This window comes from Corvus cornix, chromosome 1A, assembly GCF_000738735.6.
Source record: "Corvus cornix cornix isolate S_Up_H32 chromosome 1A, ASM73873v5, whole genome shotgun sequence".
In the NCBI taxonomy this organism is placed as follows: Eukaryota; Metazoa; Chordata; class Aves; order Passeriformes; family Corvidae; genus Corvus; species Corvus cornix.
The window spans coordinates 39,372,524-39,390,762 of NC_047057.1; the positions used below are offsets into that span (position 1 = coordinate 39,372,524).

The 18,239-nt window shown below is 36.4% G+C and overlaps 1 protein-coding gene across 10 annotated transcripts in view; it reads right to left on the reverse strand.

Moving 5' to 3' along the window:
• PPFIA2 (PTPRF interacting protein alpha 2) overlaps nucleotides 1–18,239 on the reverse strand; it is a 296,049-nt gene that overhangs the window by 31,928 nt on the left and 245,882 nt on the right. For all 10 annotated transcript variants that reach the window (XM_010413748.4, XM_010413749.4, XM_010413746.4 and 7 more), the window contains 7 exons: nucleotides 16,413–16,548; nucleotides 15,715–15,935; nucleotides 12,733–12,970; nucleotides 10,128–10,157; nucleotides 9,111–9,241; nucleotides 8,432–8,586; nucleotides 4,066–4,159 (listed from right to left, as the gene is read on the reverse strand). In XM_010413748.4, coding sequence (XP_010412050.1) covers nucleotides 4,066–4,159; nucleotides 8,432–8,586; nucleotides 9,111–9,241; nucleotides 10,128–10,157; nucleotides 12,733–12,970; nucleotides 15,715–15,935; nucleotides 16,413–16,548 — 1,005 coding nt within the window. The remainder of the gene's footprint in view (nucleotides 1–4,065; nucleotides 4,160–8,431; nucleotides 8,587–9,110; nucleotides 9,242–10,127; nucleotides 10,158–12,732; nucleotides 12,971–15,714; nucleotides 15,936–16,412; nucleotides 16,549–18,239) is intronic.

Here is an 18,239-nt window from a genome sequence, read left to right on the forward strand (position 1 = left end):
AAGTGCATTATTCTTTGTCACACCCCAACATCACTTTATTTCACTAAACAATGAATAACACCTGAAATACTTTAAATACCCCTTTATTTGATCTTTTTTTTCCTAGGACTGCATGCTCAATTTACAAATAGTAAGACATAAAAGGTTTCAATATTAAGTAGAACTGTCATTTATTTAATGTCTGAGAGCAAACATCTATGGATGAGCCAGGCAACTTAAATTCATCTTCTCAGCTAATAAGAGATGTTGGGTATAATTTAAAAATTCTTCACAGCTTCCTTAATTTTTCTTTGATGCCTTAGGAGTAAGGCTTACTCCTAATAAACCTGCTGTAATGACTGAATTTTGGATGAATAGAGACTCTTGTTGGAGGTTTATAAATGTCTAGCATATCATTGAGACAAACTGTTAATTACATTTTAATGATGTCTAAGTAGTCAACTGAAACTGAAAGAAATTTTACATCTAAATAGCATCTTCTAAACATGAAGCAGGGAAACCTTGAAATTTAGGTTAATGGCGCTATAATCACCAGAAAGAGAATTGGTCTCCAGAATTACCATACTCATTAAGCTTTTCAGAGTGAAATGTATTATTCAGTACCTGACTCCATGCAAAGAAATTGGGCTAAAACACTGTAACACACTCCAGTGTGTTCCTAACTCCGTGGGGATCAGCGTCAGTGCAATGCTTGCTTGAGGGAGCCCAGGACACCTGATGGACCATTAGAACCTACTGCTGCAGCACCTGGCAATTTGAAATGCCATGCATCTTCATCCCTGGGGTAGGGTCATCCTTGTGAAATTACTGATGAAATTAAATACATTCAAAAATGCAAAATTAGAAATTTAGCATTTTAATTATTTCTCAGTTAATAGATACCATGGATATAATTTTAGTAGGAAACTGTCCTTTTATAATGACTTCTATCCAAACTAAACCAAAGCTAATAGCAGAGTCTGGTGGAGATCATGACTACTATCACAGCACTCATATGTTGATTACAGTGATGAATCTGACCTCTGTTTCACATCAGGGGGAGAATCCTTGCTTTCTTGCACCTGAACCACCACTGAATGGAGATGTTTGCTGAGCTGTTAATAGGGCTTAAAGCCATTTCATCTAACTTGCATGTGTCAAAGAGAAACAATTTCAGTATGTGGTATTATACCTGTTTTATGGAAAAGAGAATTGGCTCTGGCATCACTGTTTCAAGGTTTTTTGTATTGTTGGTTTGTTTTATTGCAGGTTTTTGGGGTTTTTTTGTAGGATTTTTTTGGTTTTGTCTGCTTTGGCTTTGGTTTTTATTTTTTTAAAGGAAGTGACAAAGCCAGCATAAGTAAAGCTCTCTCAGACCTGAAATGTAACACAAAGTAGTATTTCCCAGCTTCAGCCTACTCTTTTCCTATCCTGTTGGTGGGTTTGGTTCTCTTGGGCTTTTACATCCTAATCCAAGTTAGTTACTAACACAGTTAGCAACTGTGCTCACGGTCTCTGCAAGGTTTGTAGAGTCATTTTGCTTAGCAGTAAAAAAGGAATCAACCATTTGGACTTTAATCATACTGCTATAAATCTTACTGCTACATCATGAGCTAGGAAATGATTCTCAGTCTTCTCTTATTATGTCTTTTAAAGACCTCACACACATCCCCACCACCATTAATGTTGCACAGTACAGTATCCTCATTTGCACTACACAGCTCAGTAACCTTGCACCTACTGCATGTATGGCAAGGCTACTTCCAGAGGGAATTAGGCATTGTTAGGTATTGGTACAAATGAATGTGACCTACTGCAACAAACTATTCACTTAAGTTACTTTCTGGACTGTCTCAATCTAGTATTTTCTAAGGTAAGACATGCAAATATCTTACTGATATTCAAGAATCATCTGGACACAGTCCTGTGCCATGTGCTCTGGGATGACCCTGCTTGAGCAGGGAGGTTGGACCAGATGACCCACTGTGGTCTGTTCCCACCTGACTCATTCTGTGATTCTGTGACTGCATTTCTTACAAGCAGGTGTTAATTCTCATACACTCTGTTGATAGCCTGGCGCCCTAATGACTCCCATAATTCAGTAGAATCTCATGTATACCTCTAACACAATACGTTATATTTTTTTCCTGTATTATGGTTCCTCTAAAATGATATAACATATCTAGCATATAACATAAACCAGTAATGCATGTTAACCTTTCTCTGATAGTACATTAAGGGGAATCTCAAATGCAGTTCTGAGGATTCTTAGGTGAAAAACTATGAAGACAGGTAACCCTAAAAGGAACACGGGAAAAAATTAAATTTCTTCATGACATAGTTGTAGAACATACACTTACGATAAATAATACACAATTCAGATTAACAGAATAATCATAGTCACAAAGGAAAGATTCCTTCCAGCAGAGAACATTTTGATTACATCTAATCCATAAAGAACCAAGGACAGACAGACACAAGAGAAAAAAAGGAAAGACTTGAAAAGCGGAAAGCATGGGAAAGTTCTGATTGTGAGATTGGACAGAAATTTAATAACAGATTACCTGCAGACCCATTATTTACAGACCCAAAACTTGGTAGGCCATCTATATATGAAATAGTCATGTCATGTTTTCATTTGTGTGTGTCAAGTCTTATGTTATTTTACCCAGTTTAAAGAACTAACACATAAGAAAGTGTACAAAATGAACACATTAGTCCCTTCAAAGTGATTTAAATATTGTGGTACATTCAGCCCTCAGAACTGGAAGGTACATTGGGACTTCAAAAAAAATGCTGCTGAAAATTAAATTATATTCTCTATGAACTATAATGATGGCCTCAAAGATGCTTTCTAGATTTAGTAAAATGAGCATGGTAACATAATCTACATCTATATATTTTTAAAATTACTGATTAGCGATAGAAATGTATAGATAAGAAATACAGGGACAAGACTCATCAACTGTAACATCCCTTTGAATGCTACTGCGAGTTTCTTAATTCAATTTTCTTCTCTTTAAGCTAGCACAATGACTACTTCTCTATCTTTAATTGCTAAATTGAGGCTGATTTAAACAGAATGCTTGCACTTGGACATTACATGGATGTGTACATTTAAAGTCATATTTCATCAAGCACTTGATAAGAAAGTATTAAAAATATTCAACATAAAAATCTAAAGAGAAGCTCAAACATTATCCTTAGATTCTTTGGATTAGAATTGCAAATTCTCTTGAAATTCTGCACAGGAGTATTAAAAGACTGAAACAAACCTGAAAACCCAGAAAATTTTAAAAAATGAGGCTTTCAGTATCCAAATAATAGCAGTAAAGTTAATGGTTATGGATGAAAAATAAACCTATTTGTTTACAGAATGAATTTTCAAAGTCATTTTTAAGTATCATCTTTTTCTCTGACACCCTCTAATTACACTGGGAATGCAACGCTGCCAAGAGGTTTTTTTTGTGTTTGTAGCCTTATTTTATTAGTTCTTCATAGCTCCTGGTAGCTGCTATGAGTCAATGTATTGTTTTTACAAGGAGGTGCATGAAAGACAGCATTAAATAATTATATAATTGATGCAAACAAAAAGCTAGGTTGCTTTTTGCCTGCATTTGCTGACAGGCAAAAAGAAAGTGAAGCTGCTAGGGTTTATGGGGAACCTTTGACATCTAAAAATAGAAATAACACTCTGTTCGCTAGATAATAATAATAATAAAAAGCATTTGAAACCCTTTTGAAAAAGAAAATCGACATAGATAGTCATTACATACATGTCTATTTTTTAAGACCTGTACTGAAGGCAAAAAGCACAGGATTAATGACAATGTGAAATGGAAAAATGTCTCTCTCATAAACCTGTGTTCTTTCACAAATGAAATAATATTGTACAATTGACAGACTCTGAATATTTTTCTCTATATTTTATTTGCGGCTTTAAAAACTTTTACGCTGGAAAGAAACATCACTGCTAAAATTACATATTAGATGGTCTTACTTCTCATTACACTTTGAATAAAACAATAAAAATCCTGATATTTGAATCAAGTTTCAGCCAGAAAGTCACATAAAAATGGTACTCACTTTTTCTTTAGTCTTCTGTCCTTTTCTGCTTGTGTTCCAAGTTTGCCTAATCCCAGAGATTCTTGAGCTGCTGCCTCTGTTTCCATGTAACCTCCTGGAAAATAAAACAAATCAAACCCCCACCATATTTTCCCTTATCTCTCTCTGTTGTTCCCCTCCTCAACCCTTCAATCCCCCTCCCACCCACCATCATCATCTATGTTTGCTTCCCTTAGCTGTGACATCTGGTGTTTGTGGAGAACATCTATCACCTGCAGAAGTAAATTCTGCCAAGCATTTACTACATACAAAAGAGTAGTAGAGGAATAAAAAAATGTTTTCTCCTCCTTATGTTTAGCAGAAATATATGACAAGAGCACCCTGATCTCCTTTGCCTATTTTTCTTTGGCTCCTAAGGCTCAGTCTCGTGGTGCTAAGTAAGCAATGCTCTCACCATTTTTTAATCTTAGTTGAGAAATGTACAAATGAAAGTGCATTCTCTAGAACTGTCTCTCTACTGTCGCCATAATACAGCTCACCTAATGTAGTAGTGCTAAAGTCTTCATTTTGCTTTCATAGAGAGTCTTAGATGTCATTATCCCTACAAACTCCCAGAGGTGACACAAAGAATCTGTCAGAGAAATAAAAAAGCCTCCTGCATCTCCCTGGAGGTGTCTCATAGGCACGTAAATCCTGTCAGAGTCAAGGGAACTTGAATAACTTACAGAGAGTGACAAAGGAAGCTTGCAGTAAGCAAGGACACATGGACAAAAGTAAAATTGTATTACAAACTAAGGACATGACTGGTATGATCCATATGGCCACTGACATGAGTTTCCTAGTGCAGAAGTGGAAAATGGTCTGACTTTTCTTATTGCTGCCCTGATTCAAAAAGAGGGGACCTGCTCATGGAGCACAGTACAGTCTCCTGGCTCTGGCTTCACACTGTCCTCTCATTCCCACATGTATGTGTACAGACAGAGGCACTGCATCAATCCTTTGAAGGCTGCCTTCCTCCTGTGCTCCAGTTCAGAAGGTGTGTAACCGGTACAAGAAAGAAGACAACAGTATGGTAAAATGTTGATGCTTGACTCTGTTCAAAAATGGCAATTTCTTATTTCACAGCTAATGGATAGTGAATAATTGTGGAGTGGACACTGGCATAATTAAAAAGCACAAAATAAATTAAAATATTTCTGATTTGTTGATTTTAATAAAAAAATCATGCATAAATGTTACGTAGTGAAATAGCTCCACAGCCTTTTACAAGTCAGATTTACATACGCCTCAATCAAGTGGGAACAAAACCTACTGCATCATGTCTATGATATAAAATTAGAAAAGCTTGGGTTTGAGCTGTTTTTTTTAAAAAGGTGCTGTTTTAACACTCCTGTTCGTCTAGACAGATTTTTCTTTATTAAAAGAGGACACTACTTCTGCAAATCTCACAATGAGAATGATGCAAATGCATCTCACAAATGAAGAAAACGTGAACGTACACTTTTCTATACTTCATCTGCCTGTCCAAGTCTTACAAAATCTTATTAAATGCTTCTTGCTGACTCTGGATTACATTTTTCATTCAGCAAGCAATCAATACATCACACCTTCCTGGAGAGGGCAGCTCTCAGTATGTTGGATTGAGATGGTATGAGTGCAGTGCAATGAGGGTTTATTAGAGGTTGGAGAGTAGTTTGGGCATAACACATTTCTCCATTCTCCAAATACATCTGGGCTTTGAATAACTGAGGGTACCTTGTATTGGATGTGGCCACAATAAATGTTACCTAACAAGCTGACATTTCCATATGCCAAGCAAATCAGCTTGCTTGGGCAAGTCTAAAAATGCCTGAAAGGTATTGTTTGGTTTAGGGTCTGGAATATTTAAAATGTAACAGGAGAAGAACACATAAGTGCCTAATGTGGTGTTTGTCAAGTGAGAGAAGACTGGAAAAGAAGGAAGGAAGAAAAGAAGGAAAGAAAGAGTACTCGTGCTGCCTATAGCATTCCTTTTTCCTTCTCCAAAAACTTAAAGAAAACTTGAAGATTCTAGAAATCTTGAATATTGATTCTAAGAAAGATCTCCTAAGGCATGAATTTGGCTTTGAACAGTAATGCTAATGGTTTAGCAGAGATGACAAAATTATCAAATAATAAAACAACAAAATTCTGTCAGGGTTAGGGGTTGAATACTAATAATTTCAGAGTTTTGCAAGGAACACAGAGCAAGGAAATATTCTGGGTAATAGCACATCTCTGTTGAACCTAGTGATACAACTCGTTTTCAATATTGTTTCTTAAATAAGAGTATATAAAATGAGCTTTTGAAGAAGATGCATTTTCCACATTAAAACATATAAGAAGGATATGTCTATTTTAAATTAGAGTGTTTAAGCAAGGAAATAAATTACATTCTTTTATTGATTTTGCTATATAAATTTAGGTTATGAAAACCATACAAATATTTTGCAGTGCCGTAGTGATAGGACTTGCTATATAAATTTCTGTGATGCAGTATCTTACCACAAATAGAACTCCTAATTATATAGCTGCACAGATAATATTCTTGTTGTGAAACTGAGTCAAGTATTACCATGAATGTTGTTTTTTAAATTTCATTGTCCCTTGGAATCATATTCTATGATGCCGCCATTGAATGGGAATGGCCACTCAATAAATGCCTTTCTTTTGATATGTTAAAAATTAAGATGAGAAAAACTACTCTGTAATTCAGCTGCTCAATGTCTTTTTAATTTCTGAAAAATATTTTGCTCCTACTTTTTTGATTAGGTAACAGTCTTATACATGCCAGTAATCCTAGTTTGCTTAATTAAAATGTGCATTATACTGAAATCTTTTCTGTTGAGTTAAAGGATGGAACTCCCAAAAAAATCCATATAATTGCAAATCACTAATATTTCATGACCTAGTATGGGGAATTACAAATGGACTTTATCAAATTTTATGTATGCATTATTAATCATGGTGAGTATTAAGAAATTAATCTATTGCCAGGTTACATTGCTCCTGAGATAGCCTTTAAAGCTGTTATTTCATTTTCATTTCACATTCCAAAGAACTGCAGGGAAGACCAACACATTTATTACATCTTTGTCCTCTATGTTCCTGACTTTCTGAGAAATTGTAGATTAATATGCATAAACCATCAGTATTGATAAAAAGGGTTATATGGAATGCAAATGTGAATTAATAAAGTCTAACTTGAGATGCAGTCTAAAGTAATAAAATAATCCATCAATGCAGAAGGTGGCATACAGGTGTATTTGAAAGACTCATTTATAGATTCTCATTTAAAAGATTGAAAAAGATTTATTCTTTCCATAATGAGTAAAAAAAAAAGGGAATTCAGATTGCAACTAGAAATTAGGTTGGTTTTTTTTCAAGAATACATGGCTTTCATAGGCAGAGAGGAGAAGTTTGGAGTATAAATGAAGAAAACTCAGTTTTTCAATTTTACTCTGATGCTTTGACCTTAGTACTATATTTTTTACCTATTTTAGCAACAGGTTTGTTAGCTGTGATAAAGACACATTGTAATACAAATGTAGGGTTTTAATTTCAGGCTTATGCTTGCTGCTTAAGCATTTACAATTACTGCAAGGTCTTAAAAAAATTCTTTTACAAGTGTTACATGGTCACCATGGCAGTAAGATTTAGTGCCTCACAAACTTGTACTATCTGACATCTGCATGACTATGAAAGAGCCAGTATTTCAATTTTATTGGGACATTTGTTCCAATTTGATACTTGTGTTGGCATGTGTCCACATAGACATATCCTGTAGAAATAGGCAGAGGAAAATTTCTGCCATGAATGAAATAAAATGAAATAGTCTTGGCAAGGGAAAAGGGCAGAAGAATCAGGAAGAAAACTAAGCACTGCTGTGAGCAGCATAACTGTAAAAAGAAAGTTATCCTGAGGACATTCAGCAATAGGCACTAGAGGGCATGTATTGACACACTGAAATCTGAAAAGCAGCTACTCTTACTTGCAAAGATCTTCTGTCTCACATAGGTACACCTCTTATAGCCATGTATTTCTTACTAACTTCTCACCTTCTCTTTATGTATTTATTCGAGCAAAAAGTGCTACCATTTCTACCCTAGTTCAACAGACTATTGAAGCACCAGGTTGAGTGAAGAAGATGACCCCAGTAATTTGTGCCAGAACTCTCCTTTCATTTGCACTACAGTCATGGGAAAGTCTTGACAAATGTAATTGCTGATAACAATGAAATTTAATGGGAAAGTTGCGTCAGAGAAAACAGAAAAATGAGCAAATTGGAAGCTGAAAAAAAAGCAAAATTAAAAATGGAAAAAACTGGCAGTGAAATGGTGACCTTAGCTTGTTACCACTAATTCCTTACTGAGCTGTCCAAGTCGAGCCTTCTCTTTTTTACCGAACAATCGTCCTATTGAAGACTTGATTCCTTTCTTCTTGGGAGCTTTGTGCAGGGAGTCCTGACTGCTGCTGACACTGCCAAGACCAATGCTTTCTGGCTCCAATGAAGCAGGCAAACTACTGCAAAATGATAATAAAGAGATAGAATAGATAACATGTCAAGATTTTCAGGTAATTTTTTATTTTCTTCTGAACAGCTCTGTAAATAAATTAATTGATTATAATTTAGTAATGATCTCCCAACAAGTGAAACAATCACATCTTTAAATTATTTGGCAACATATAGAGCAACACAAGATCACATTTTCACTGTCAGGCAAGGCTGAAAATAAATATTTTTCCTTTGCTAAGACCAATTTATGAAAAATACGGTAGTCAGCATTCTGATTTTATTTCTAGGATTTGTAGCATTGCTACTTCCAGTAGTCATCAAAACTGTACCTCAAAACAGACATACCCAGCATGTACTTTAGCACTGATAAACATTTCCAGGGTCATGCAACAGACAATGGGTAAGGTTCTCCTCTAACGACATGGGAAACAGGGAAGAAATCAGGTCATTTTGGAATAGTTAAACAGCATGATTTGAAAACAATAACATGTGGTAAACTGTGAGGTACCAATTCATGTTACAAACATCTTACCTTCTGGCATCATTGTGGTATGAAGAAGGAAGGGTATGAGTCATCCTGATAGCTCTGGGTGTTGGAGGAGGAGAAGTTTCACATTTGATTGTGGCTTTATCTTCACGCCCATCTTCTTCAACTACTGCAATCTGGGGGAGACAGACTCTGATGAGAGCATATTAACTTTTCAAGAATGTTTCAACATATGCTGCATGATATTGTCAAGTGGACTGAAGCATGTAAGGTTTCAAGTGCAATTTGTTGAGCCAATTGTAAGGGTTCGCTTTTTTGAAATATGCTATTGGGAAAAACAATTGCTCAAATATGGCAGCTTAAAGCACATATTGGAGAGAAATGAGATTATGCTTGTAGAAGAAGTTCATTCACTTTATGCTGAACAGGTTGGTACAGTGAAGGTCTAAACATGAAGGCAATCTTAGGTGTAAGTAGGTTTCTTGCATTAGACAGGATTATTCAGGTTAACTAAATTTCTCAGGGATGTAAGAGAGATGGTAAATAAATAAACATGACCACTCTCTTCACAGCATGTTACTAGAATAGTCAGTATGTTTGACAATAGGCATAGACAAAGAGGAATTTTGTCAGAGCATATAAGGATTGATCTTAAATACCATTATCTGTCATGTAACCTCGTAATCAGTGCCAGTTCTGTAAACAACTTTATATTACTCCAGAAGATTTCAAGGAATCTGTCTGTAGTTTCTCCAGCAGGAAGAATGGCCAAAATACATTTGAAGGTAATTCTTTTGTGCCCATACTTTTTAAAAATAAGTATTCCTTTAAGTTTGTGCTGTCGAGGCTATTACTCCAAGATATCACTTGTGGGCCTTGATTCTGTGGCTTAGCTGTGACCCCTTGAAGCCTTTCCAGGTAGGATTAAAATGGTTATGTGCAAGCACTGAATGAAAAGGAGAGGGGGGGATGCAGTTGCTGGCAAGGGACGCAGTTATCTAAATAGCAGAAGAATATGACAAATGTTGTCTCCCAAACTTTAAAAAAGCCCCAGTATCGTACCTTTCTCCGATGCTTCCTTAGGTCGCTTGGCTTAGATTGGTAACAAAAGCAGCAACAACAAAAAAATAATGATTAATAAATATTATTGAAGCATAAAAAATGCCTCACATTTGTTCTCACATTCAATAAGTGGGAAGCAAAGATTAATTTAATACTTTCCATATTATACACTAATTATACACTTGATGTAATAATGTAAGATTACCCCTGAAAAATATGTCATTCTGGTAAAGTAGTTTGGGGTTTTTATTCCTAAAGTTATGCTCTCCTTCAATTCCACAAACTTAGCTAAGAATTGGACATTTCAAGCCTATGGTAGCAGTTTCTATTTTTGAGTTTTCATATAAGTACTTATGTTGCCCCCAATAGAGATTTTTTTCTAAGTTTTATTGAGTATTACAAATGTATTGGTGTCCCGCCAAGTAAAACCACAAAATATCATCACCAAATACCATGCCCGAAAAAGTGACTGGCATTTTCAGGAAATGAATACATATTCACTGATCTTCTGCAGTATTACTTGGCAGTAGAAGACTGCTAGAATGGGTCTTGTTCAACCCCCTTTGCATTTTTATTTTTGGTAGATGTCTCATTCATTTAAGGAAAGCTGAAGATACTCTGCAGAACTTATTTACTGCATGGACCTGGGCTGTGGGAATTCATGCAGTACTGCTTCTCCAGACAACCAATACAGGGTCATTTTGCAATTTGAGCTCTAGAGACCAGGCTTCTACAAAACTCTTCCCAACTCAAAGTTTCACTTAGAGGATGTTGGACAGACTTGTGTCTGTTCCCAAACAGCAAGGAAGTGATATTCAACATTGAACTCCTGCTGAAACAGTGCAGGGCAGAAGCATCCTGAAATGGTGGAAGAAGGAGAGCAAAGCTGTGGGCTGTGCTGCTGAGCACATTGTGGGGGGATGCTTCTACTGCTTATGGTAAGAGTTCAACTGCAAGTCAGACAGACAAATCCATCTGAGTTTTAGCACAGTTAGAGCTGGATGCCAGTGAGACCATGGCAACCTGAATTGCAGAGGCTATGCTGTCATTTTGTGTTTGAATCTGATGAACCTACTGACTTTCTAAAAAGCTACAGTTTTGAAATGCAGGCAACCAGGCAGTGCAGGTGTCTGCTGGCGGGGCAGTTTAACCATTGCTATTTACCTGCAGCCAGACTGCTTAGTTCAAACGGCTGGGGAAAGATTGTATTTGGGAAGGTGCTGCTTTGGTGAAGTAGGTGGCAGCACAGCAGCCTGCACATTCACCTCCTCCACAGTGGCCTGTGCAACCAGTATTTTTGTTTCTGCTGTTCAGCAGTGGGAACTGGAGGCAGCAAAGAATAAGTCACAACTGCCTGTCTGGACTTCCTCTCTCTGCTGTCCTCAGATCCCAAGAAGGCAGCAAACACCATACTAAACTAGGAGGAGTAGAGGTGGATATGAGTAGTTGTCATTTCCCAGGAAAAGGGAGTACTTGGCTAGAGATGGTTATCAACAAAAGTCCCTACTCCCAGCTGAGATGAATTAACAGCCATGCTTCATTCCAAGCTGCTCTTAGCAACCTTTTCTGTTAGGAGAGGCTCCACAGGGAATCAGTGCTGCTGCTGCTTCCCAGGAATGGACCACAAGGGGACATTGGTGACACCATGGTTATCAGAGAAAAAGCAAATAAAAAATGGGCTTACCTTTAGTCTATTCTATTCCCTGTATGAGATCAGCAGAGTGGGCTGCTTTGATTCTCTCCTAGATTAAAGGGATTCATTCACCCTGGCTCCAAACTGGTTTGTAGCTAACACTGAACCCTGTATCTGTACTCAGATCAGTATCCGAGTTGTACTTCTTAAATATTTTGACACATACCATCTTCAGATATTTGACAGATGTACTGTTTCTTTTTGTCTAGGATCAAAATTAAATTCGTTGTAAATCCCTTTCCAAATCGAACCAGACATTTTTGAATGCGTCCTCAAAGGCACAGCAATGTTAGAAATGCTCTGCATGGTAATTTCATGGTGGCTTGATGTCTATGTGTGAGCTGCTTATAATGTTGAAATATATCAGTTAAATGAATTACTGGAAACCAAAGAACTTATTTCAAGTGCATGATATATGGTCATGAAGAATGCACAAAAATGCTGCAAGTATAAAAGAGTATACCAAATATAAAAGTATATCCAAACGATCACATATAATAAGTAGTGGAATGTTTTAATATCTTCTAGGCATTTCCTGGAAGTTTAAATTCAGAAATAGGTCCACAGACTATTGTGTAATAACTGTATCACTTAAGAATTTTCCATTAGTAAACATTTTTTACATATAAGTAATTCCAGTGATCAATTCTGTTTCTTATTAATTCCATGGCCTGTGTGCTGAAGGCCCTTGGTAATCCTATCACTGTGTCCCTGATGAATCATGCAATGCTCAAAACCACTATAACAAAGCCCAAAGACACCTAATGTCCATATTCTAGAGAATTTGCTATCTGTATGGATGATGAAGATGTGAATGAAGAATTAGAGAGATGAACCAGTCATACAGTGAAAAGATTAAGTACTTGATACAAGAAATATCACATCGACTACTGTCACCACAAGGTGTCTTACCAGCGTCATAACCCCCATTCTGTCCATCTCCCTGGCTGGACTGCGAGGGGTCAGTTTGGGAGTTGAGTGTCCGCTGGGAGGAGATGAGCTTGCAAGTGACGATGCTGTCACTGAGCCAGTAATGGAGGTACCTTGGTGGACTCTGGCTAGATTTAAGCCTTCCAGACTCACGCTGGCCACTCTGTTCTCTATCTCTTCAGCACGCAATTCTGTTGACTCCTTCTCTTCTTGGATTAACCTTATTCAATAAAAGAAGAATGCTCTTGTTGTATTTGCCTCTTCATATCCCCAGAGCAAAACTAAAAACCATTTCCTTTCAAATGAGATTTGAAAGTAAGAGAAAACAAAGATGAATATCATAGATAATTAAAAAATACCCTTTCCAACATTATTTTCCTAATCACCAGAGCAACCAAATGATTTTTCTCAATTCCTCCATTCACAAAGCCTGTTTAAAGAATGCGTCCAGCAGCAAGACTTGATGTACGACATTTCAGGAATACTGGTTCCTATGCAAAGGAGCCAGAATAGGGCAGGGGGGTTTACAATCCAATTTACCATAGATAACTAATTCCAAGCTTAGGTTGGCTTCATCTGATTATCTTTTGCTAAATCACAAAGTTAAGGGTCAAATGAAATTGGACCTTTAAGAAGGGAATTGCTAAAATAATCCATATTAATAAAAAAAAGAACATGCAAAACAAATTGTCTGTTTTACCCCTACAGTTTGATGAAAAAATGATAGCTGCTTCTAAAGCACTGTGTTTTTAAGTGAATTTCATTAAAATAGCTTTCTTCTTAGCAACTCATATAAACTTCTTAAACAGCTATCATCTCAATGGTATGCTTCCATTGGGTTCTTTAGCTTTGTTTTTTAATTGTGATTGCACCTAGAATGGAAAAATGTCTTTAAAATAAAATATTTGTTTATAAGTCTTTTGCCCATAAACCCGTGTTAGGAGTAGTCTTTTTTTGCAAAGAGAAGGAAATATTATGAGGGATCAATGTTAAATGAGAGAATACAAAGTTTGGGGAGGCTGAAACTGTGAACCAGACTTTTCTGAGTGAAATGAAGCAAGTACAATGAATAAAACCATAATACATTGAAAATAGAAATCTAAAAATTCCTGTGCTGTGATAAATCTTCTTCTCTAACATCCATTTCAGAATTTGTATAAAACACCTACAATTCTTTTTGAAATAATGCAGGGCAGAAACTTAAAGGCCAATAATATTTTGAAAGGGAATTATAAAAACTTTTTTTTTTTTCATTTTAGTAATCTTAATCCTGAATTATCTTGTATAATAAAACAAATCTAAAGCAAAATACATTTTTAATCTCTTTGATACCTTAAAAAATTTGATAAACCCTTATAGTGTTTGTCAATTAAAAAAACCCAAAACAAACCAAGAAAACATGAAATGCAGTACAGTTTATAAGACTATCCTTGTAGAATGATTTTTGCTGAACCATATTAAAAAAATACAAAATTACATACTTGGTCCTTTTATAATGGTTGCTATTACAATTAAAGCCTATACTTCAATATAAGATTAGCAGTTGAGGAAATAAACTACTCTCAGTAGACTTCCAGTAAAAATGGCTGTATAAAAAGTGCACCCTTACTTCCCTTTTGAGGTAAAACTCTACCCAACTTCTGAGTCAAGATCCTGGGTTAAGTAAAACAGTAATCAGATCGCTGTGGCACAAATAATATCCCACTATGTCATCTGCACGTACAGTTCCTTGTGAATACCCTTTACTGTATTTTTGTTAAATTGAAAAAAGACTAGTATTGTTTAAAAACAAATATAAATGTTGCATCTACAGCTTCCTGAACTGACCACAGTGCTGACTTCTTTATAACAACAGAAAATATGGATAAGGTTCTCTCTTTTATGTACACTCTTTTAAGGAGATTTACCTTCCCAACACCAGAATATTTCTTTGACTGTATCTTGACAGGTGTGGGAAAAGGTTTGAGAAAACAGGAGCGTTATCCTATCTGAAAGAACACATTCTGGGACAGCAAAAAATGCAAAGCTCTAGATTTATAACAAAAATTTTTCCCTGAAAAGTTACTCAAATTCAAGATATTCCAATAGAGTTCTTCCTTTAAAGTAACCTTGATCAGAGAATGATTATCTTTTGCCAAATCAGTCTGTCTTGCTTTGATTATATTTCTAACCACAGTATTTCTGTTTATAGTATTACCAGAAAGTCCCTAACACAGTTACTAACATTTCCTTCATCTCCTTCTAGAAAAACAGTCACTAATGAGAGGATGTTTTTCACACACCAAGCTTTTTTTAAAGTTGCCCTTCCTGAAAAACATGTCAGAATGCTTCAAGCTTAAAATATGGTTTCATTTATAAAAGTCACTTAAACACGTCATTTGATTCTCTACCACTCCATTAAATTTGCACAGATATTATTAAGACACCTTCTATTCATTACCTATTTCCAAACATATAATCCAACTTGGAGCATGAAAAATCATATTCTGTGTCTACAGAGAGAATCAAAACCATGTCTTAGAAAACACGGCTTACATTAGATTTAACATAGGGATAATTACCAGAAGAAAGCATGAAGAGCACTGAAACAAAGTATTTCTGACAGGAGGTTGTTACTGAATAAATGGAGTCATGCATAACAGTGAAAAAGACCTTGAAAAGAGGACTGTGAACAGCAATATGTGAAATCTTCCATGTATTAGCCTCCTCTAACTCACTTCTCTTCAAATGGCCAACAGTTCTTCACTTGGAAAGTTTTTTGAAAGACATTTCTATGATTAGGAAAGAAAGACTCAGTTGTTACCTTCACATAATCAATACCCTCCTCTGGAAGGCAGACACACCATCAATCCTCTAAATGAACAAGTTGTTTCCTAACTGTCATGAGTTGTACCTGAACTCAAGCATTAAAGGAAGCTTGAAGCTGTAATCATAAGTGAATCCCAGCTAGTTCAGGCTACATACCTAATTTCTTTATTGATTGCATCTAGCTGCTCCTGAAGCATCATGGCCAGAGTCTGGGCATCGGAATGGCCACTTGGTGACAGCAGGTCCATGGAGCTGAAAAGTGTTTCTCTATCATCATCGTCGATGTCAGACATCTCAGTGTCACTCTCAAATGGATGACTGCTCAGAACACCGATCTGCTGCGTCCTATTCCACTCATGATCGCCAAGTGATTTTACCTGAGCAGGAATTAGGACATATATGGTTTATGTCAGGGAAAACTGCAAAGCCAAACTTCAGGAAAAATGGGAAAGGAAAGCAACTAACATTTCAAAATACTTATTCAATTATTAGCACTCCATTAATGCTCACAATATTACTGCAAATAGCATAAAATATTTTCACATAATTGTAACTTAGGTATACAATTACTATCAGGAAAATTTATAGAAAAAAACACTCTGGAAAGACAAATAATCAAGTATGCTTGAACTTCGATGTCTAAACTTCAACATTTTCTGCCTTCATTTTAGTACAACAGTACTCTGAGCAGATATAGAAGATACCCTGCTCTCTGGGTTGGGTTTTCTTGTTCGGTAGGTTGCTTTTTCTGCTGCTGGTTTTTTTCCTGGAAGAAAACCCCACAAACTGTAAGCTTAACAGCCTCAAATACATTCTCTTTTCAGGGAATATATCAGAAGAAGTTGGGGGTTAACCTTTGGTTCATCTCTGCGTACTCCCATCCGGCCTCTTCTAGGTCGCCTTATCACTTTAGTTGACCGATAGTCAGACTGGCTATCCACCAGTGAGCCCACTGAGTACCTCAGCTCTGTTGATGTATCCAGGTGAGGTCTATAAACAGAATTACATAAGTGGACTGAGAGAGTAATAGGAATAACAACAACAATCCAATGACTTTCAGTCTAGGAACACTGATTTCATTTTTTAAACAAATTTTTAGCTATCACATAATAAATGAGAAAACCACATCACAAAACATAATTTAACAGTGAAAAAGTGAAATCCTTGTGTGAGAAAATTAAGGGAGAAACCAAACAATAAAACCTCTTATTTTTTAAAATGAAAGCTGTACATAGAAATACTTATCATCCAAAACTTTAAAAAGAAAAAGCACATTTCAGGATAATTAGACCTGGCAGCTGAATGTACTATCCTGTATATTCAGAAATATGCCTGAGGTTACTCTAACCATGTTACATGTTCATGAGTGAGCATATCAATAATGCTTTCCTGCTGTAAGTCTGTGCTCTACATTATGAAAATATTAGTGAACTGACCTGTGATATTTAACATTGGTTAGGTATTACTAATCTTTATTTGATGACACTTTTCAGAGATTTAACCCCCAACTTTTCCTATACACCTGGTAAGTCCTGGGATATTGCAGTGAGGCATATACAGGATAACTCCAGCACATCTTTTCTGATTTACAAACAGTGGTCCCTGACCTCTCTGTCCTTAGTCAAACAGCAGCACCAAAAGTTCACTGCATGGTGCAATAAAAGCATCCTAAGCATGGGCTGTGTAACCAAGTCAGAAGAGCAAAGGCTCCATGCACCATTTGAAAATTCAACCACAGAAGTAGAGACCTCAACAGCTTCTGTTTCTTAACACACATTAACAGCAATTTCCACATAACAATATATGAATAACATGATCACAGTCAAAAAAAGAAATGTAACAAAAAATCCCCATAGGGCAGTGACTGTTTTTATCTTCTGTGCACAGTAATTTCTCTCAATAGAACTTTGTTCTGATAATCAATAATATTTGGCAGTTGTGAAGCAAGTTGGCAGGAAAAAAGAAATAGTCCAGGTTCCAGTCTCTAGCTGTAGATATTCATCTGCTGACCAGCTTCATTATCTTCCAGAAAGCACAAACTCCAGCCAATGCAGAATTGAATATAGGCTGAGAATAGGAAGTATTTAATGCTCAGAGCTTGCTGTGCCTGAGAGAGCTGGGAGCTTCATGAGGTGAGGTTACAGAAGGGAAAGTATACTGTTTAGCGGAACCTGCTGAATTCCCAAGATATTTAGATAGCTTATCAAGTTCAAACAGCCCTTTGACAAGGACTAATCAGCTCCTGCTTACAGAGCACAAGCTAATGATACTCATCTACCCTGCAAGAAAATCTGCAGTTCCCGAAGAACAGATGCTCCAAAACCAAAGCTGCTGTTTGTTCCAGCAGTTCAGTAGCCTGTGTCCCTGCAAGCACTTTCAAAAAAAAAGTGTTGTGTGCCTGTAGTCACATTCCCAAGGGAGCAGAATTTTAAAAAGTTACAAGCATCACATTCTGAATTTCATGGGCTTACACTTCTCTACATGTAGAAAAATATTATTCCAAGAAATAATAAAAGGTTGAGGGAGAAACCATGTCCAGGTACTGAGCAAGATGTATGAGGACATCAATGGGCAGGCAATAGCTGATGGAAGAAAAAAACCCTATTGAACAAGGGTAACTTTAGATAAATACAGTGCTCCCAATTTAGTCTTGGTCCATGAGCTTTGTCTGGAAGGTATGC